The sequence below is a fragment of the Amaranthus tricolor genome, chromosome 13 (genome assembly GCF_026212465.1).
Source record: "Amaranthus tricolor cultivar Red isolate AtriRed21 chromosome 13, ASM2621246v1, whole genome shotgun sequence".
NCBI lineage: Eukaryota > Viridiplantae > Streptophyta > Magnoliopsida > Caryophyllales > Amaranthaceae > Amaranthus > Amaranthus tricolor.
Window position 1 is genome coordinate 10286111 of NC_080059.1, and position 22263 is coordinate 10308373.

At 34.6% G+C, this 22263-nt stretch overlaps 1 protein-coding gene across 2 annotated transcripts; it reads left to right on the top strand.

The window, feature by feature from the left end:
- The first annotated feature begins 350 nt into the window (after nt 1-350).
- Nucleotides 351-20674, top strand: LOC130797754 (V-type proton ATPase subunit a1). 2 transcript variants are annotated; one of them, XM_057660496.1, is made up of 18 exons: nt 351-665; nt 1303-1347; nt 4277-4399; nt 6174-6281; nt 9182-9292; nt 9375-9545; nt 9944-10081; nt 12337-12444; nt 12856-12963; nt 13071-13219; nt 13696-13849; nt 14786-14946; nt 16417-16623; nt 16712-16895; nt 16971-17054; nt 18236-18432; nt 18528-18587; nt 19999-20674. In XM_057660496.1, the coding sequence occupies exons 1-18, from the start codon at nt 525-527 to the stop codon at nt 20198-20200; spliced, it is 2451 nt and encodes an 816-aa protein (XP_057516479.1). In that variant the 5' UTR covers nt 351-524; the 3' UTR covers nt 20201-20674. The 2 variants fall into 2 exon arrangements, with proteins under 2 accessions (XP_057516479.1, XP_057516478.1); XM_057660495.1 differs by having other exon boundaries at nt 16712-17054.
- The last annotated feature ends 1589 nt before the right edge of the window (nt 20675-22263 follow it).

Sequence of the window (22263 nt, forward strand, 5' to 3'; positions counted from 1 at the left end):
AAAAATTAGTTTTAATTAGTAAAACTCAATTATTTAATAATTAAAATTAATTAAAATTAGTAAAAGTTAATTTTGATCAGTAAAAATCAATTACAATAAATAAAAATTAGTTTAGTCAGTAAAATTAGGTAAAGTAAACAGATAAATGAATAAATTTTAATTACTTAAGTATGAGTTAGTTTTTTTTTATTTTTTTTATTTTTTTATCAAAAATTATTATTATCTGAAGTGATTTCATCTAATTTTATATTTTAATTGTGATAAATCATTTATTGTTTTTGTTTACTCCATAAATTTTAGATTGTTTTTGTAGTAATAAAAATTGTTTTTTTTTCCTTCTAATTTCGCTGTAATAAGAAATATTTCCGTCGCACTCGCAAGGTCCGGGTAGCAGAGTCCGCAAACAATAGGCGAGTGAGAGATCTCGTTCCCTTCTCCCTGCATCTTAATTGCGCAACTTTTCACCGATTCGATCTCTCTTCTCTTCTCACCTTCCTTAAACAAGGAAGATTCGTTAATGGAAGATGGAGTACATCAACAATCTACCGTCAATGGATTTGATGCGCTCAGAAAAAATGGCGTTTGTTCAGTTGATTATTCCTGTGGAATCAGCTCATCGTGCCATTTCTTACCTCGGTGAACTCGGCCTCCTTCAATTTCGTGAGGTATCTATGTTTTCATTTTCATCTCGTAATATTATCTTTTTTAATGCTTTTTTTAGTAGATCATGTAGAAATCATGAGCTGTTATCGCGCTTAAGTTATTAATTTGGTGTTCCAAATCACACATTATGTTTTCCATCATTTTGATTATATTTTTGATGAAACTTTAGTATTGAACTATCTACTTTAAATTTTGATTTGCATCATCTTAGATCTCAACGGTATTGGATGTGTTGATGACTTGAGATTGTGATGTGAGGTGCTAAATAGAAATGTAATAGTATCCCACTTGATAAATATTATTGCGGCTCTGTTGCATTTTATCATTTTAAAGTTGATTCACAAAGAGAGGAAGAATCGTGGTGCTACAAAGTAGGAGATAAGTGAGCTATCGAAGGTCACAACTTATGTTTATATTGCAGTTAAGCAGAACTAACTTTTCTTTGAGCCTTGAGGATATAATATATCTCAATTGTGACAGCGAATGGCATGAATTAGTTAGCTTTGAACATCATAAATATTACATATGCAGCGAGATGAGTATCATTTATGCCCGATTTTCTAAACCTAGATGCATGTTTGATTTTGATACAATTGAGATGTTCATCGTGTTGATTTTATTTTGCTTTTGGTTGTGCAGTTAAATGTTGATAAGAGCCCTTTCCAAAGAACATTTGTAAACCAGGTACCTCCTTTTTTTCTATCAAGTTCAATCTAGGTAGTTATTCTGTCAATACTTATGTACGTAGAAATCTTTGTTTAAATAATAGTGAAGCGGAAAACACTCGAGTATATGCAGAACGATATTTCTACTAGAAGGTGTGCACATTTAAAATTATACATAAGTTGGGGAAAGAAGAAAAAATCTACTAGTCCAATTACATAGTACCTAATCGACTAATCCTAAAAGATTGGGGTTAACTATATGAAACAATATATGAGTTTCAATTATAAAATAACTTGTATAAATCAAAGAAACATCGGGGTAAATAAACCACCCCGATGCCTAAAAAACAAGATAAAACAACCACCTTCACAACAAGAACACCCATTAATGAAAATTTCAATGCTTGTGAAGAACTTTATACCTGTTCTACTTGGTCTCATCCATTTATGAAAAGTTTTCTTCTTCTTAAAAAGGCAAATTTTCTGTTTAAAAAATTGTCTATTCATCCTTTTAGTAAGGTTAATAAAGAGTAGAGTGCTTAGGTTAAAGATCTTAAGCCGATCAATTTTGCAACTAAGATTTCGAGGTAACTTGGTAAGCTCTCTTCCTAAGAGATCTTATCTTGAAACAAAATGTGTTTGCCAAGGTTGTCAAGGTTTAGTGAGACATTGAAACAGGAGGTGGTAGGTGAAGTTGAAGTGCATTCTAGTTGAATTTTGGAAGGGCTTGTTAGGGATTTAGTTGTTTGGAGCTTCTTGTTTATGGTTGTTAACATTTATATCTTGGGGCTCACTTGTGATTGGTTTATACTTCCTCTCTATTCTTGTAGTTGCTACATGCATTATAGACATGTAAACTGATAAATAAATTTTTGGAAAAGTTTTCCCTTGACTTTAGGAAGAGAGATGCAAAACTAGTTTAAAATTAACCACTCCGCCATAACATGCTAGTGCCATTAAATTTTTTTGAGCTTACCCAACCTTAATATCAGGTTGCTTGCTGCAAAATTGCAATTATTATCTTACTCATGATCACTAATGTTTATAGCTTATCAAAAGAAAAAAGGTTTTTAGTCAGGATAGTATTTGATACATGGGTTGATCAATTATCCATGATTCAGATCACAGTCATTAGGCCTTGACAATACAAACTAAGGAAGAAGTGTAACCAACTTACGAGCCCAAAGGAGGTTCGCCACCTACCAATTTGGTAGGTAGGAGGAGTTACTTTTCAATTTTATAAAGTGATGTACTATTTTCTCTTTTCTCCGATGCGGACAACTCACATGTGGGTGACAATATGCACTTCAACACTTCCTGTCACATGTGGATGTCCTTAGAATTTTTAGCCCATCAAATTGGTTACAAACCTTATTAAGAATGAACATCCAATGAGGGTTGATATGAGCCCTTTTTACAAACAAATATACAGTTTACAAGAATTTGAATAAAAAAATACACATTTCCTTTTTTCTTCCAATAGCAATAAGAGGCATTATGAGCCTCTTTTCTTGTTTTGCGTATCATAATAATATCATTTAGAATATAAAATATAAATTTTTCTTGAAGACATGCATACACAACATCATGGCTTCCTTTCTTTTATTTTTCCTTCCTCAATATCTCTCTTTTTTTCTTTTATGGCTTCTTCCTCCTCTTGATTCACCAAGTTTTGGCTTTAGAAGAAGGTTCTTGAGTTTTGAACCCAATAAAATACCAAAAGAATGGAACCTAGATGCCAATGACTGAACCCAACAGCCTCATAACCATCTTCACCTTGACTTAATTTCAAGGTGTTGATGATCTTAGATGTCAGAGGACTCCGATGAACTCACATGTGGAATGCCTAAAACCTTTATGTTTTTTCCCTTAAAACAATGTTGAGTTTGAATTGGCTTCTTTAACATGCTTTCTTTTGTTTATCAAAAATTAAAGGGAGGATGAGTTAACGCATTATTATTACTTGATATATTTAGATGATGAGCCTAGGAAACTATGCATCAAATTAAAGGCCCGTTAACTAGTGGGTTGGTTAAATGTCCATGAACCTAAACAAGGAGGAGAATATGTAACCCACTTACAACCTAAAGGAGGTTTACTACTCTCTTTACTTTTTTTCGATGTGGGAGTACTCACATGTGAGCACAATGAGCACTTCAACAATAAAGTCATGTAGTTGTCATTAATTCATTATGATGCAATCATGTCAATGACTTTCACTAACATCATTAACACTATTTCACATTTTAACATTTTATAGGCTAGTTTTTTGAAAAGATAATAAAAAATTCATATAAACAAAATTTAGGTTCAAAGATTTTGTGTTTTTGTCATTGGACACCCATATTGACACGCCCTTATAAAATTATTCTTAATGTAAAATTACAATGTTATTAGTGTTCCATAGATTACACGTGTTTAGACTTAAACATAGTGAAAAAGTATGCAAAAAGTTGCAATGGTGATCATAGTCATAATGATGCAATATTTACGGTGATGCGGCTAAGACCATAAGATACATCTTGGCCAACATAAAATGCGGTTTCTTTACACCTTTCATAATAATTGCAGCATTTCCCATAATGGGAAATGTCATTTTAGTTGTGACAATACTATTTTAAGTAATCTAACCCCAACTTTTTTCCTACCTTTTCCTTTCTCTTCCCTGTTTTCCTACTAGATGTTTTATTGTTGAATATAGTGAACAGGTTTGAAATCAGTATATATATATATATATACACACACACACACATATATATAGGAAGAAATTCAGGTGAGAACCATCCTTATATGAGAATTACGAGAATCAATCTACCAAACAAAAAAAATTACTTTTTGACTAAAAAGGTGTGGATACCGGATATATACGAATCCCTAAGATTAGTACCGGTCTAGACAAATGTAGCTTTTGTGTTCTGTCTAATTCATGACTAGATGTTTCTTTACAGGTGAAACGGTGTGCAGAGATGTCAAGAAAATTGCGGTTTTTCAAAGATCAAATCAGTAAAGCTGGATTGGCAATTTCTGGTCATTTTGGGATGCAACCTGATCTTGAGTTGGAGGATTTAGAGGTTATCCCTTTTTTTTGATTGTTATCAAAGTTGTAAAAAGCTGTCTATTGTTGACTATTGACATTGAGACAGTAATTTATATTTAGTTTATTTTTAACTTTAAATGTGTTTTTTAGAGAAAGATAGAAACTTTGAGTTAAAGATGATAAGTATGAGAAAACTGCCTTTAAGTACTACTTCCGCTATTCTTGAATAGGTTTCACACATTGACTGGAATAGAGATTAAAGGATAATGTAAAATGTGAATATTGGAAGTGCTCAAGTATCGGTAAACGTGGCTGGAACATGGTCAAACATGTATATATAGTTGACAGTACTTGACAAGGGGAGATAATATAATGTTAATATATTTTGTGGTGTTCCCAGAAGGGAACTATGTATTTATTTAGAGAAGGGATTATTGTCTAATTGCCTTGTACTATTACATTAATTTATACTTCGTTTAGGTGCCCTCTATTGCTAAGAAATCATGGAATGGAATATGTTAGTATTATATTTTTGAGGCTTCTATTCAACAACACATTATATATTATTTTTTCATATTATCCAAAAATTGAAACAATATAATGATTTATACTCCTACAATACAAAAGTATTTGATGCAAAAAAACTTGTGCCCATTTCTCTTTCAGCCGGTCTCCTGAAAGATTGTCTCTTATTGTATTTTTAATGTCTACTTACATTATCCTTAATGCCTACTTATAATATATTTAATGTCCACCGAAAAAGTACTTAAAATGCTTACTTATAATATACTTAATATCCACCGAAAAAGTACTTAAAATGTCTACTTACAATATTCTTAATACCTACTGAGAGATTTAGCCTACTAGCCTACTTACCATATCCTTAATGCCTACTCACAATATCTTTAATGTCTAACTTAATGCCTACCGAGTAAGTACTTAAGTACTTACAATATTCTAAATGCCTACTTACAATATTGTTAATGCCTATCGAAAAACTTACTCTATATTTTCCTTTTTGTGCCACCCCAATTAGAGATGGTCTCTCACAAGAATTTGTGTTTCACATTTAGTAATTTTATCTGATTGACATTGCCTCTTTGCAAATACTAAACTAATGATAAGAGAAAGTTTCAAAATACGTGAATAAATTTACAAGAGAGAGGTTTTCTGGGGCTAAAATTTATGATTTAAATACCTGTTTTTAGTTATCTTACTAATATTTAACACTTAGCTTTGGTTTCTAATGGATTAATCAACCTTCTACATTATGTTGTCATGTGTTCTTATACTGCCATTGGTATTTTGGCATTAAAGATTTGTTCAAAACAGTCATGTTGTAATTGCGGTTAAGACTTCATACGTACATTTTCTTCTTATATTCCGAACCACCCACAGGGAGAGTCTCTTTATAGGCATTCGAATAATGCCCACATTGATTTTCGAATAAAAAACCTTTGAAATCCTAAGTTGAACCACAAAAAAATGAAACAACTTGGAATATTCTATTGTCACTTCATTTAAAAAGTCTAGCAGAAGGCTTGTTAGAAAATCAAAGGAGAACCTTGAGAAGAAAAGGGAAATGCAAACTAGTAATTAATACTCCATGTCGTTACATTGAATTAATTCTTGACGGTACCACCAATCATATATGTGTCTAAAGCAGACATTACCGCTTAAAATATGTTCCTTTTAAGACAGTATTATGACTTAATGTGAGGAACATGTACAAAATTTCTTCTTGTTAGCTTATGATTCTCGTAACTTCATGTAGGTTTCAAAATGACTTAGTTTTCCCTTTTTTGTAGGCACGCCTAGTTGAGCATGAACACGAGCTGATCGAAATGAATCTGAATAGTGAGAAGTTACATCAGACATATAATGAGCTTCTAGAATTTAAGATGGTCTTGCAGAAGGTATGCATGTGTACGAGTATTTAGGATTTCTTTATGTTAGTAATTTTATTAATTGTCTTTGCCCCTTGGCTACCTTCTATTTCTGCAAATAAAGAATGTTTCTGTTCCTGAACTGTGCAAGTATGTCTCCTTGGTGTTCGATATTTCTTCCATATAAGCTCCGTTTTTTCGTATTGCTGGTTTTCTTTGTCCATTAACATCCTTGTGGTTGGAAGTTAAGGTTGGTAGGATTTTTTATGAATAGAGGAGTCATTTGGCTTTTCATAGTTGCAGTTTTCCACATGATGACATGGTGTCCCTCTGATGGATACCATTACTTATTCGATTCTTTTGTTATATAGTACTGTGGTATAAGACAACTTCTTCAAGTGGGGAAAGTTGAATTTGCTAAGCAAGCTGGAGGGTGTGTAATCATATTAGTTGAGATTTAGTCAAAGAAACTCAACAATAAACATATCCGATTCATGACGTTGTACAAAAATCACACAAGACCACAATGTTATAACTTATAAGCATAGAAGTTGCATTAATATTCTTTAGACCGGGGAATTCTTGAATATGGGTATCGTCCAAGTGCCAAACGTGATTATTTTCCTAAAAATCTCAGTGTTTTTCGTCTGACATGAAGTGTTAAAATGTTTGTACGGTTTTTGGAATGTAAAGGAGTGACACATGTACTTGAAGTAAAATGAAGAGCTTGAGTAACATAGAAACATGTATTCGAGTCATACCCCAAAGTGCTTCTTTGCCTCTAATAAAATCAAAATGAAGATTCTTGCTCATCACTGCCCTAAACAACAATCTTACCATAAGCAACTTAATGAAGCAGATAATTTCTTGTGATAATGCACTGAATTATTAGTTTGGAAAATTCATAAACTTGTGGTGTGTTAAGGCATCACTTGACTTTGGCAAGTGGAGTCATTTAGTTATCTTGATACTATCTTGGTGTAGATATAGATGAAGAAGTTTGGTGAAGGGAAACAATTTAGTATATCTGCAGAGTTGCTCTCCTTTCCATCTCCCTTGTTTTAAGAGGTGAAACAATATCTGTTGAGGGCAGTTTCATACTTTAGCTGCTTGGTGCTTGAAACTCGGTTCAAATTAAAGTGGATGCTTGTGCAAAATCTTGGATGCGTATCTGGTATTGGTCATGAAGCCACTTTCGTGGTCAACTTGGAGTTTTGTGGTTGTTGCGGCTGAAGAGGGGAAGAGTTCCAACAACCTTGATCCCTGGGAATCTTAGAGAGATTATTGTCGAGATTCTTCCCAAAAATGATATATTCAAGATCCTCGGAGATTGCTGTGTCCCCTATCCCCCTGCCCGTGGGGAATCTGCCCCCAGGATGTCGCTAGGCACTTTTAATACCAGATTTCCGGAACTTGAATTTGCATTTTGATTAGTTAGTGTTCAGTCGGAACCAGAAGTAAAAATTTTGGTAGATAGGAAAACATTTTTTGAGGTGTAACTTGGAAGGAGGCTGGGATGCTATCCTTGTGTTGAAACCGGTTAGAAAGCTAGTGGGGGAATACAGACAGTATCTAGGTGTTTTGTGTTAGGTGGAAGCATTGGTGCCGGAAGGGTTTGGTGGCCTGCGTTGAAGGTTTTCTTTTTTTTTTTCCTCTCCTTTTTTTCCTCCTTATTTTATGAATTTACTGGGAGGAATCAGCAAAAAAAACCCTAATCAATCAAAAACCTTTACAATGCGGCTGTGATGCAACGACGTGGATGATGGAACAATGTAGATTATATTTGTTCTATGGACCTTACACTTCATAGGAATATTCAGAACTTGCAAGACTTCACAAAGTTTTATTGGAAGATGTTCTCTTGGTTTGAATAACCAGAATACTGGATCCAAAAGACATTGTTATTACTTAATACTTGGTTAATGGTAGAAGTTGAATGTTGCACGTTTGACACTTCACTTGAAAAGATGAATGTGTCACACCAACAATGTGGAAAATTCAGTCTATTACCTGAAAAAGGCATAACAAGAGTAAAGGATGAAATATTCTGTTTTGCCCGCTGTACCCGCACAACTAGTTCTATTAACGATAGCCTTTAGTTTGCTGATTCTGTGAAGGATAGCCCTTAGTTTGTTATGTTTGTTATAAAATCATTCTTGTAATAGAGTTTTTTTCAGGTCTTTAGGCTTGATGTTTATATACGCATGATTTTGTGATGACGGTCTAATTCATGACAGATTTATAAAGAACAATAGGATATATGAATAAGGTGAATCTTGAGAGTATTGAAGCACTCAAAAATGCTACATTATCTTACTGATTTCTTTCTTGTTTCTTCATTTTATTTCTCTCTTCCCACAGTGATAAGAGCAATTTATCACAGAATGATATATAACTTTTGATGTTGAACCAATGATGGAGCCTCTTAATGACTTTCAACAATGAGAGAAGCTTTGTGCAGATTCAGGGTGGAGCTGTTGTTTCAATTTAACATACTTCAATGCAAGTATGAACACTAATGCTATCCAATCTTATTTTGGGACATCTACACAAGGAATATGTATCTAGAGAGTAAAATCTTGTCCTCAAAGGTGTTTTCCACCTAAATCTCATCATATCTCCCCCTCTCTTTCTGTCTTCTCCCTCAGCTTAAAAGTGGTCTCAATTTTTTAGTGATTATTCTGATCTTTTTACAGCTTTGTTGTATTTGGTTAATGGAGTTCTCACCTTGTTGTGCTGGCAAGCAATAGTTGTGTTTATTCATAGTTTGTTTTTTTCCGCTGAAACTTCTTTTTAACTTGATTGAACACCTCTATATTAGCTGTCAAGCAATGAAAGTTAAACTATTTGAGTCATTTGCTTGCATACAGCCTTTTTATATAAATATTTTATCCTCTTTTAATCTTATTTATATTGAATTGATCAATCAGGCAGGAGCCTTCCTTGTACCAGGAAAGAGTTCTGCAGTCGCAGAAGAAACTGAACTAGAGAATATTCATTCAAGTGATGATTATGCTGATACATCATCTTTACTGGAACAGGTGACTACATGTGTTGCCCTAGAGCTTTCTCTCCATTGAGCTTTTAGTTATATTTTTTAACTACAAAGAATCAATGTTCCAGGAGTTGCGTGGAACTCCAGTACAATCTGGTGTCCGATGTATTTGTGGAATCATATGTAAATCCAAACTTCTTAAATTTGAGAGAATGTTGTTTCGTGCCACAAGAGGCAACTTGCTTTTCAATCAGACACCAGCCGATGTGCATATTACAGATCCTACATCAGCTGAAGTGGTCAGTCTTTTTAACATGTTCTGGGGTGCAAATTTTCTCAGTTTACTTACTGTGGTCTGTTTACTTCTTTTTACCTATGTTGCAAAGGGAAAAAAAAGTTTCACTACTATTCGTTGTTTATTTTATTTTTCTTCTTTTCTCTTTTTGGAACATTTTGTCAGCAGGTGACTGTTAGAAGTCATCGAGTTCATGTTTTGGTCCTTTCTGGAGCCATTTTCTTTTTGGGCTGTTTTTGTTGCTATATTAATTATAATGGATTAACATGTAAAACTCTCTGAGTATTCCCTTTACTCTAGGAAAATAAATTTCCCATTGTTGTGTATCTTTTTTAGTTAAAAAAGAGTTTTAGAGATTTATTCTGATTTAAAGCTCCTTGGTTCTGTGAATATTCCATGCAGGTTGAGAAGACAATTTTTGTTGTATTCTTTTCTGGAGAGCAGGCAAGAATGAAAATCCTAAAAATTTGTGAAGCATTTGGTGCTAATTGCTATCCTGTTCCTGAAGAAATAAGCAAGCAAAGGCAAATCAATAAGGAAGTAAGTCTACTTCCACATGGTTTTCTTATGCAATATTTTGTTATGATAGACGACTTCACTGCAATTTCATTTTTTCGAGGCCTCTCTTTGGTTGGGTAAGAAGGAAATTATTTTTACTCATCTAGAAAAAGAAATGATGATACTGTTTCTACAACACCCATCAAAAAGATTTGGATAGGTTGGAATTTTGGGTTGGATTGTTGTGGATAAGGATAATATCATATCTGGTCAATCTGGTTTCAGGCTGAACAATGCTTGACTGCAATGTGTCAAAATTTTGGTTCTTTGTGGGTCAACTATGCCTTTCCACTCCGTATGATTGACCGTAAAACATTTTTTTTTCACCTTGATGCAATTTTAAGGATTTGAATAATTACTCTGGTATTATGGAGGGGCTTTGTGTTTTATGACGCTTTATGTATTATTGGAAGAACAGGAAAAACACAGAAAGGTCTCAAGTGGAAAGAAATCAAAAAAAGGACATTGAAAAACGGTTGGTCTAAGTAAGAAAATGAATTCATTTTCTTTTGCAATGGTTGGTTATAACAGCGAAGAATTCAACATATTTTCTGATAACCTCCCAGTGTCCCCCCCTCCCCCCTTCAAAAAAAGGGATTTCCACTGATGTGGAGCACTGCTGCAGTCTTGTACAGTCACAGCCCACAAACACTATCATAATCCATATTGTGGTCTTATTGCCTTATAATTCCTCTATCCTCAATAGATTGCTGCAGCAAACATTTGCATGCATATTAAGAAAATGGTTGGGATAATTAAGTTGCGTGGATAAGATTGAAAAAATGAGAGAATATGTGGATAAAAATCAAAGAAAGTGGTGGAAACATTACCCAAAATAGAAATGTTGCAAAGTAAAAGAGACGACCAAAATAGAAATATCGGCAAACTTATGGGGACGGTGGGAGTATTTAATTTCTATAAATCATTTAAAAGCTGAATTTAGCCATTTGATGGTTCACTTTGGATCGTCAAGGCGCTGTTTTTGGAGCCTTAGAGGTTTATATGACCACCACCCATTAATTGATATCTTTAACTTTGCTAACGATCAACTTTAGTGAATTGCAAACATGAATCCTCTCATTCTGTCATGTCTCCCTTGGTTAATCCATGCCAGACGATGATTCTTCGAGAAATCTCAGTGGTTTGAGTTTTGACTTCTAAGAAAAAGTTAGATGGCTGTTTTTTTTTTTTGTATCTAAGGGAGGTTCAACGGTTTTGGGGCTGGAGTTGTGGTGATTTAAACTTTTAACTGTGAATGACAACTTTAAACCGCGAATGACAATGGACTTAATCATCATCTCACTTGATTGCCCCTTCCTCTTATTTAGTAATTAAAATTTAGTCATGAATCAATTAGATTCTTTGCTATTGCTTAGTTAAAGCTGATAGACCCTACTGGCTATGATGTGTACATCATAATCCCTCTCCCTGACACTCATAAAAAAACTAGAAACGAATATTTGAAGCATTAAGGGACCACTAGTGATTAGTGTATTTGTTTGTATTATAAGTTAGAGCAAATTGGGGCTTTCAAAGGTTTGGTGATTTTTTTCTTAAGGATTTGAATGTTAGTCCGTAATTTTCGGTATATAATATGATACTCCCGCCTATTCACTTCATATGTCCCATTTGATTCTGCACGCTTGTCGATGCACTAATTCGATCTTTGATATCTGTAATGGTGCATAATTTTAAATTATAAAAAGTTGATATTAATACAATTCACATCGAGAAAAATCAAACAAGATCTTACTTGACTATGTTTTAACTTATAAATTAAGATTAAAATACATACTAAGAGTGATTGGCAGTGTAAAAATGCAGTAAGGTTGCGATCGAGGTAACGGAATGGTGATGCGGTAACAAGAGTGATGCGATTATCGTAATGCCTAAATATCGGTCGAAACCGTAAGATATCCATTAATATGGCCTAAAACGCGATTTTTTTACACCTTTACAACACGGGGAATATCGGTTCGTTTATTTTGAAAACCTTTACAACGCGGCTGATGCAATGCGATGTGACCTTATTTTTACACTATGGTGATTGGTGACTAGTGCGAAATCCCAAATGGGACATATGAAATGAATAGGAGGGAATATATGCTTTATTATGATATTTGTTTTTTAAACGTAATGCTCGTTCATTTTTTAAAGTTGCTGGGTGAACATAATCACTGCCCTTCCAACCTCGATTTGACAATGGAACCACATGAAACATTTCATTGTGTTTGCAGGTTTCTTCACGGTTGGCTGATTTGGAAGCCACTCTGGATGCTGGGATCCGTCATCGCAACAAAGCTCTTTCTGATATCAGCTTCCACCTATCAAGATGGATGAATTTGGTAATATATGTGTTGACATTTCTGAATCTGCATTTAGATCTGGTTTTGTACTGACTCTATTGTTTGTTCTCGTCAATGCATGATTCGAACATCCATTTTTTTGTGGTATACAACAGGAAGATATTAATCTCTTTGAGTAGCTCTATTTACCGGCTGTAATTATGATTAACATGAAAGTGCACTTTATTAATTAGAACTATTGCTGGTTACTGCATATTACGTAATCAGTCAAAATCAACACTGTAGGTCACACGTAGGCATTCATCGTCTTAAATCCCTTGTTTCCTTGTCTCCTATGGCTATCATTCATCAGGATTCTCTTCATCTTTCACGCTCTTCTTGCACCAGTGTTTTATGTCCTCTTTTTTGTGGTTCTGTTTGAGTGCTGATGTCAGATTTGAACATTCACAGGTAAGAAGGGAAAAAGCTGTATATGATACCATGAACATGCTGAATTTTGATGTGACAAAAAAATGCCTAGTTGGGGAAGGCTGGTGCCCATTATCTGCTAAAAGTCAGGTAATACTCTAATCATTTTCGTCAAGCAATGTATCATTGGAATTGGTTTTTCAATTTCTTTTGAGAAGTTTATTTCCTGTTAAGGAACCAGCATTTGTTGTTCACAGATTCAAGAGGCTCTTCAGCGTGCAACTTTTCATAGTAATTCACAAGTAGGTATAATATTTCATGCGATGGATATTACGGAATCTCCTCCAACCTACTTCAAAACGAACCAGTACACAAATGCATTTCAAGAAATCGTTGATGCATACGGGTGAGTTTATTATTGAAACATTGATACATATTGGTGAGTTCATTATATTTATTCATAAAGCTTCTCCTAAGTGATGCACACTTTTTTATTTATTGGCACATATATTTCTTTAAAACTTCCCATATAAGATTCTTAAGGCTGAGGGGAGATAAGTCTCAAATTGGGTTGTCTTTGATTTTGGATGAACTCTGATTTGATGTTGTGTGGCTTGTAAATCATAAGGTGGTTCTTATCACTTATCAGCTGCAAATATATATTATTCAGAGTTTCATATATGATTTGAACATCTTAAACATACTCTATTTTGCTTGCTTTTTTTTGTACCATCAGCTTTTAATGATTACAAATTATCGAATGCTGGTTGTCTGAATTTCAAAATTCTGTCTAAAAGTGCAACTTGTAGTCCAAATAGTTTGGTTGAGTTAAGTTTTTTCCTCTTTATTTATAATAATATTCTAAATGAGCTCTCTTAACAGTGTTGCAAGATATCAAGAGGCCAACCCTGCAGTTTATACTGTAGTCACTTTTCCATTCTTGTTTGCGGTTATGTTTGGGGATTGGGGTCATGGAATATGCCTGCTGCTGTTAGCGTTATTCCTCATAGCTAGAGAAAGCAAGCTTAGTTCACAGGTATTACAAATTTCTGGCATTTTGTTGGGAAATGTCTTTGACTTTTTGTTGACATACAGATCCTTTTTTGTTGAAGGGTTTTGGGCGCATCATGAGTTTTTTTTGGATTTTTTTGCACATGACATCGTTCTTACTCTCTTTGGTTCGCTAAAATTACTATATTTTATTCTTTCTACTTTGTTAATCTTACTTTTTTGAAGGGAGAGACCATAAAAAAGGAGGGGGGAAGATTATGAGAGAGAGAGAGAGACCACAAAAAATGAGTCGGTAGGATTATGTGTGTGAGGTGAGAGAGAGAGAGGGGGAGAGGCAGAGAGAGAGAGAGAGAGGAAAATGAGTGGAGGGGAGAATAAGAGGGTGAGTGGAGAGTGATGGGGTTGTGGGCAGAGTACAAAAGTATGTTTTCACTCATGGCCGCAAAACGGATTTCATGTTCGATGCGGATGGTCTCACGGTTTTCTTGGCCTATATTCTGTTTGCGATAAGCTTATAAAACCTTTATATCAAAGTCATGATATAGTGATGCGGGCAATATTTTGCACCATGTGATGGGGCCTACAACCAAATATGCAATTAGCAAACTCATTGGGTCATCTAAATTTGGGAACTGGGAAGTGTAGCAGCCCAGGTTACCCAGCAAGATAAAGGGAGAATTCTAGAAAAAATCACGTTAATGAAAAGTTTTTTACGCCTGGAGTCTGGACATCCTGACCCAACATAGTTTGTGGTCTACTGCACTATTGAAAAGATTTATTGACTGGTTTGATTATAGTTCCAGTTTGGCTGTTGAAATTTTCTTTGCTCCTCTTCTCCCCTGACATTGTTCTCTGATATTCTATATTTTCTCCCCATCTTTTTGAGTTTTTTGTTGCAATTGATTCATCGTCATTGCTCCAACTTCATGTACTTTTCTTACTATGTGACCTTTATTTGCAGAGACTTGGCAGCTTTATGGAAATGCTATTTGGTGGGCGATATGTGATCCTTCTTATGTCTCTTTTTTCAATTTACTGTGGCTTGATCTACAATGAGTTCTTCTCTGTCCCGTTCCATATATTTGGCCAATCTGCTTACAAATGCAGAGACACAACATGCAGGTGATTGGTAGTAACATAATGCACAAGTATTTTTAGCTTGTTGAGCATGGAAGAATTGTACAGTTGCCCTTCAGTATATTTGGTGGTAAAGAGTTAGAGATTTGAGAATGAAACAATTAGTAATTGCAAATGAAAAAATTATATGAAAAATACATTCTTTGGTGCATTACTAATAAGGTCGTTAAAAGACTTTAAACTTGGGTTTCGACTGAAATCATTTTCCCTTCGCTTAAACTGAGCTTTGTCAAAAGGAGTAATAGTTTCAGCTAAATGGCATCTAGCATACACCTTAAGAGGAGTGATTTTGTCATTCATAAATTGCTCCGTTACCTCCAGATTCCAGTGTGGTATTGGATCAAACGATTGTCTTGAATGTCGATATTATATCTGCTTCCACCTCTGAGAAGCATCTTTTGAACACGTAATGGAAAAGGCAATACATTATGTTTTAGAACTCCTTGGGTAAACCTAATATTCTTCTATTTTTTACAAAACATTTAAATCACCTTTGAGCATCACTAAAGGATATGTAGGTAATATGATGCATAATGATGCATAGGGCGATCCTGGAAGTATTGTGGGAAACATCATACTCTAATAGGAAGCTAGAAAAGTTTACTTCAGAAGGTTGCCAACTTCTATACAAATGTTACTTTGCAGGGTTTAATTGTGGTTTTTTTGATGTTTTAGGCTTTTAGCGACTTAAAATTTGCTGCTGCTTTTCCTGGTCACTAGGAAACTTCTTTAACTTGTGATATGTTTTCAGGGAGATCACTTATTCATTTTGATCTTCAAAATTGTCCCTAAAACATTGAAACACGCTGATATTTTTTGGATGACCCTATGCCATGCTGCATTTGAAATTTGGGCCAAGTCATGAACACCTAGTAAGGCAGCAAAAGCAGGTGTTCTGTCAGACAACAGACCTCTCTGAAGTCCTGGTTGACTATTTATGTCATTGCAAAAGGCCTAGAGCCTTCAACAGCACAATACAAAAATCTGAGTTCTAGGGTTGTGCTGTCAATGGAATAAAAATGCAGGCTGTTGTGTTATATAATGATTGCTTTTCCACAGATTTTGAATCTGCTGAACTGCAAATTCTCATTTTGTAATCAGTACACCAAGAAAACTGTTAAGAGTTATTATTTTACCATACTAGTCATATAACTTTAAGATTGTAAAACGTATAATTTATACTAAAATCTCAAATGTTATAAAATCTTGATTACTATTTCAAAATGAATATTTTATCAACTAGTCATTTTGAGGAGCAATTGATGCAAAGTGCGTTGTAACACCTGTGAGATTCTGCTTCGCATACAACTGTTTTTCTTTTGATCTATGTTTTAGTTGATTGTCAAATCAAGGTACGAGATGCCATTGATTGACAAGGTTGTCTCCATTTACTTGCTGTCTTTAATAATTTATATCATTTCCACTAAGATTTTCTTTTCTTTATGTTTTTCGTAGTGATTCTCATACGGTTGGTCTAGTCAAATTTCGGGACCCGTACCCATTTGGTGTAGATCCCAGTTGGCGTGGAAGTCGTTCAGAGCTACCATTTCTCAACTCGCTGAAGATGAAAATGTCTATATTGTTGGGTGTGGCGCAAATGAACTTGGGAATCATATTAAGTTACTTTAATGCATGGTTCTTTAACAACTCATTGGATATAAGGTGCGGTCTTTGGCTTCATATAATGTCTGCTCTTTCGAGTATGTATGCTTTAAGTAGTAAGTACACTGAGATCATTTTTGGTTCTTAGGTATCAGTTTGTGCCTCAAATAATATTCCTCAACAGCCTTTTTGGGTATCTGTCTCTTCTAATTATCATCAAGTGGTGCACTGGATCTAAAGCAGACCTCTACCATGTTATGATCTATATGTTTCTGAGTCCTTTTGATGACCTTGGAGAAAACGAGTTATTTTGGGGGCAGAGACCACTTCAGGCAATTTTCCTCATTCATTTGTTATTACTTCTTAATATGTATATCTTTTGTCATATTGATGCTTGTCATCTGCAGATATTACTTTTGCTCTTAGCTGTGATTGCAGTTCCTTGGATGCTCTTCCCAAAGCCATTTATTTTGAAGAAACTTCAGACTGAGGTAGCTTTTTATCTTATTGGCTTATGTACAACCATAATTCCTTGCTTTATTTATGAAATATTGTACTTGGTTTATGCTAAAGAAAAATATGGAAGAAAGGTCTTATTAGTTAATTTAAGGAAAATTCTACATGGTGGCAACCAATTTTAAGAAAATGTGAGTGGTAGCATTTTCGAAGTTTTTTCTACATGGTAGCAGCAAGGTTTCAAATTTATAAAAGCCGTAACAAATTCCGTCAAAAAGTAGCATTTGTGGTAGCCAAATGTCATGGTCGTAGTGGTTGATGAGGTTGGTTAGGGTTGGGCTGGGTTGTTTAACGGAAAACGTGATGGTCTGGTGGTGAACGGAGGAGGGGGTTGAGTGGTCTGGTGCTGGTGGGTGGCTCGATGGTGTTGGGTGGGTCTAGGGTGGGCCTTCATTGTTTAGGGTTTGTTGTTTTTTTCTCTTTTTTTATTTTTCAAAATACATAAAATCCAAAAAAGGGCATATATGTCTTTTCATTCATTTTTAACAAATATTTAATTGATTTTGCTATGATTTTTATAAACTTGATACCTTGTTGCTACCATGGGAAGAAACTTAGCAAATGCTACCAGTCGTGTTTCCTTACAATTGGTTGTTATCATGTAGAATTTTCCTTAATTTAACGAATGACAACCGTGTGTGAATTGTAAGACAATTCTTTAATGTAAATCAAATCTGTCCTTTCTAAGCTATCAAAATCAACATTAGTTGTTGAAGATCTCAAACATACCTCTTCCCTTGTGTTTTCATAGATGGCAATTTGATGGACTGCAACAGTGTGTACAACAACATACATAATACAACATTCCATTACCCCAATACCATGAAATGGCTCCCACCTGCAAGGGGTTTGGGAAAGTCCGATGTACACTACCTTATTCTTGTTAGTGATAACAAATAGGTTGTTTCCAATTGGGCTTTGATAGCAAACACCATCCACAACTTCACGTAAATAAGAATTGCACAGGATATAATGAGTGAATTGAGTATCATCCATTATAATCCAAAACCAAAGAACAATGAATCTTTAGACTGCAATAGTGTTTAGGATGATGTATCTTAAGATTTATGTTGTGTTGTTTCCTTTCTTGCACTTCGTTTGTGCATATAGCTTTATGTTTCTTCTTATCCTTTCTTTTTACAATCCATCTTCAAAGAGATTCCAAGGGCGTACATACGGGATACTTCACTCATCTGAAATGGAGCCTGAGGGGGAGCCTGACTCTGCACGACAACATCATCATGAGGATTTTAATTTTAGTGAGATTTTTGTGCATCAATTAATACACTCTATAGAATTTGTCTTGGGTGCAGTTTCAAATACAGCTTCCTATCTACGTCTTTGGGCTTTGAGGTAACATACAATGTTTTATATGCTTTGAGGATTGCAAATTTATGTCTATTAATCAGATTTTTTCATCAAATTGACCATGGCTAAAATAACTACAGTTTGGCTCACTCGGAACTATCCACTGTGTTCTATGAGAAGGTCCTGCTTCTTGCTTGGGGGTAAGTGTTTGTGATTCATTCCTTTTCCTCTTTCTCCATCCCTCCCCCTTCCTGTGAAAATATAAGAAAGAGAAGACAACTTTCATTTTGCTCCTGCTTGGGCTTATGTGTATCATGAAAAAAAAATAAATTAAAGCATTAGTAAGTCTAAATAAAAGTGTTTTATTTTGAATGTATATATATATATACATTTAACTTCATGCTCAAAATCTCTTAGACTAACTATTAAAAACTTATGCCGTTCTTTGATTAATGGACTAAAAAGTGAAGATTATACATCAGTTAGATTCTGTAGTTATGCTTAGTTGTCAATTAGAAAATAGTCCTTTATATCAGTTATTAAGTCTCCTAATTGAGTTATATAGTTAATAAACTACTAGTAACTTCAATTTATTATTGATAAATGGGTTTCTTTTGTTAAAAACCACCTCAAATTCAAAATTAACAAGAACACCCATAAGCACTAGTCTGTTCATCCAAGCCACACTTCAACATTTCAGTTCATCCTTAACCTGATAGTGCTGTCCCTTTTCTGTCCCTTTTCTTGTATTCTTGATTCATTAGGGAAAAATTGTGATACATTATTCTATTGAATGATATTGATGCAAGAGAGAATGAATGGAGGTGGTACTAGGTGGGGTGAAGATAGAAACGGTGGATAAGGACAGTTGATGGGAGCTTGGTGAAGATGGAAAGCGGACGAAAAGGGTGCTGGGAACGGGAAGGGAATTGAGGGTGGTGGCAGAACAGGCAGATCGGAAGAATACTGAAGAATGAACTATTAGAGTGTTTGGGCCTATGGTTACTAGTGGAGAAGTAATAGAAAAAATAAAAAGGGTCCTTTTCAAGTTTTCAATGAAACGACTTTTACGGCCCGTTTGGTTGGTGGTAATAATTTAATAAATGATGGTAATGGGAATGAAAAGCTAGTGTAATTTTGGTTGAAAAATCTTTTGGCTACCTTGATGGCCATGCTTGTCCAACTTCAATCATCTCATTTCTTCATAAATTTCACTCCAATGCATTACCATTGGGAGAGGTGGTATTAGGTGGTAATGGAAATTTGTAAAAAAGAAACTTTTTTTGTGATCAAAATTTCAAAACTATGGGAATAATGTGGAACCTTTGATGAAATTTTACACTAGAAACCATTTTCATTATCACCATTTAACACCACCTACCAAATAGGCCGTTATTGGTTTGAATGTTTATTTTTAAGCACGCATAACTTTACGTTGTTCTGATTCGTACAACTCTCCTCAGTCAGCTGTCGTCATTGCGTGATTTCTACTTTATTGTTGTGCTTGCACATTTTGCTAGGTCTTGTTTTATGCTAAGAAGTAAATTTATGAAGATATATGTCATGTTTTTTTATTCTTGTCACTAATGATTGTTATTTCTATACCTTCAGATATGACAATCTTATTATCCGGTTTATCGGTCTTGCGGTGTTCACCTTTGCAACTGCTTTCATATTACTTATGATGGAGACTCTTAGTGCCTTCTTGCACGCTTTGAGGCTTCACTGGGTGGAATTCCAGAACAAGTTTTACCATGGTGATGGCTACAAATTTAAACCTTTTTCCTTCGCCATTCTAACAGATGATGATTAGACTGCTTTTTTGTAAATTTTGATTCTTTTGGAGATTAGTATAGTGAGAAAAAAGCAGTAGCTAATCCAACAGAAGCGGGAGCGTTACGATATAACTTTTTGCCTGGCCAAGGTTCATGTGCGTCAATACATTTTGTCGCATTGTTCGCTCAAAAAGGGAAAACTTTGCTTACATTCTTCAATGTGTTGGTAATGAAGTTTTGTTTTAAACAGTCGTACCATAGCTGGAGAAAACAACCTTTTTATCGATACTCTTACCCGAAGTGAAGAAAAAACAAGGTATAAGCTTATAGGGATTTTTGTAAAGATAGTTATTATACAATCATGTAGCATGTTAGATCAACGTGTTCACATATACACCATTTTACTGAAACTGTAAACTTTGGGAGCTGTTTGGGGTAAACCAAATACTTCTATTTGTATAAACGTCTCAATTTATTTTTGAGTTGTGTTAATGTTGTCTTTGTAGTTTGTAGTATTTGATGTCCCTTTCATTCTTTAACTTTGTTGAACTTATTATATACTTCATGCTAGTTGATTTATTTTATTTTAAAATTCACAATAATATTTCTCCGTTTAGTTTGAGAGGAGAATTGAGAATTGGGAGAACTGCAACATTGAGAAGAGTAAAAGCTAAAGACTCAGAGAAAGTTTTAGGTGTGTTCAGCAAGTAACTTATCTGTCTATAACCCAACACTGATAATATAGGCTGTAGCTCGTGAAAAATTGAACAAAATAAGCGGTTTTTTTTTTTTCAATTTTTATTATTTTTTATTTTTTAATCTCATAATAAGCTTTGGGAAATTTTAAGTTTTAAAAATAAGAGTCTTTCAATTCGCTAAGGTTAAAGCTCTATTCGTAGTTGTTTACAACGAATAAAACAAACTTGGCCAAATTTAGTCAAGGTGCAACTGGAGTGTATTGTGCTGTATTGATATACCTTGTGGTGTTATCAATCGTTGAGTGATGGAGAAGAATAATGGCATGTATCCACTGTAGTAAGTGCGCTTGCGTCACTAATTGATGCACCATGTCGTAGCAACTCCAATTGTCCTCAAGCTCTCAATTACCTTAGGTGGTTGGCTTTGTTTTGCAGATCTACCAAACAACTTCTACTTGACATTTTTCCTGTGACAGTTAAAGTTGCTAAGCAAATAACATATGCAAAACCTATGATGGACATGAGGTGGTTTCCATTCTGGCTCCTCCATCGTCACTAAAAAGCCTGCATGTCTGTCAGATATAATACATAAACCCATCCTTTGCGTCACCTGCTTATGAAAACAAGCCATATATCAAGACCATGCAACTATGCATTTCTTCTCTACCAAAACAAAAACAAGTGGAAGATTCCCTTGTTATCATGTTGGGCAATCGCAGTCAGGAATATATGACAGCACTTACCATACAAGTGTGTGCCATTAATGAAATGACGATAAGAGATTTACAATGCTTGAACCTCTCTATGCTAGCTTTGAAGCCCCAAAACACACGTTGGAAGCTTCTAGTATTACTACGAACATACAAACCTACATCATTGTCTTCCTTGAAATACCACTCACTCACTGTCCCCGTGTAAGAATGTTGCATTGCTTTCAAAAAGCGTGGAAGAAGAGGATAAAAATTTTCTTAAGTATTGTAGATTGACAAAAGAGCTTGCTGCTTAGCACACCATACCTGTTTATAAGTCACATCATTACCAAATTGATCTTTCACCATCTGTCGCACAACAGAAGCCTACTTGATGGGTCTTGGGCAACACAATTTCTAATTAAGTTGTTAATCACAAAGGATGTAAAATAAATGTGTCCAGTTGACACATTAACATTACTTAATACACAAAATCTATGCCTCCCTTTGTATATTACAATGTGCCATGTAGATGAATACATATTTTTCTTAGCCCTTAGTTTCCTTGTACATTCCCTTTTACACTTCAAAACAATTACAATTTCATTGAAAGTCTCGGTTTTATACTTTACATTTCTACGAATATGATACAATCTAACAACTTCCAACAAAGACTCCTTATTATCAAACACAAATTCTTGTGAGAGACGATCT

What these genes read in the sequence shown, in the direction of transcription:
- LOC130797754 (XM_057660495.1), top strand. Translation starts at nt 525, where the DNA reads ATGGAGTACATCAACAATCTACCGTCAATGGATTTGATGCGCTCAGAA. An exon ending in GCCTCCTTCAATTTCGTGAG is followed by an intron (nt 666 to 1,302) that starts GTATCTATGTTT and finishes TTGGTTGTGCAG; the next exon opens with TTAAATGTTGATAAGAGCCC. An exon ending in TTGAGTTGGAGGATTTAGAG is followed by an intron (nt 4,400 to 6,173) that starts GTTATCCCTTTT and finishes CCTTTTTTGTAG; the next exon opens with GCACGCCTAGTTGAGCATGA.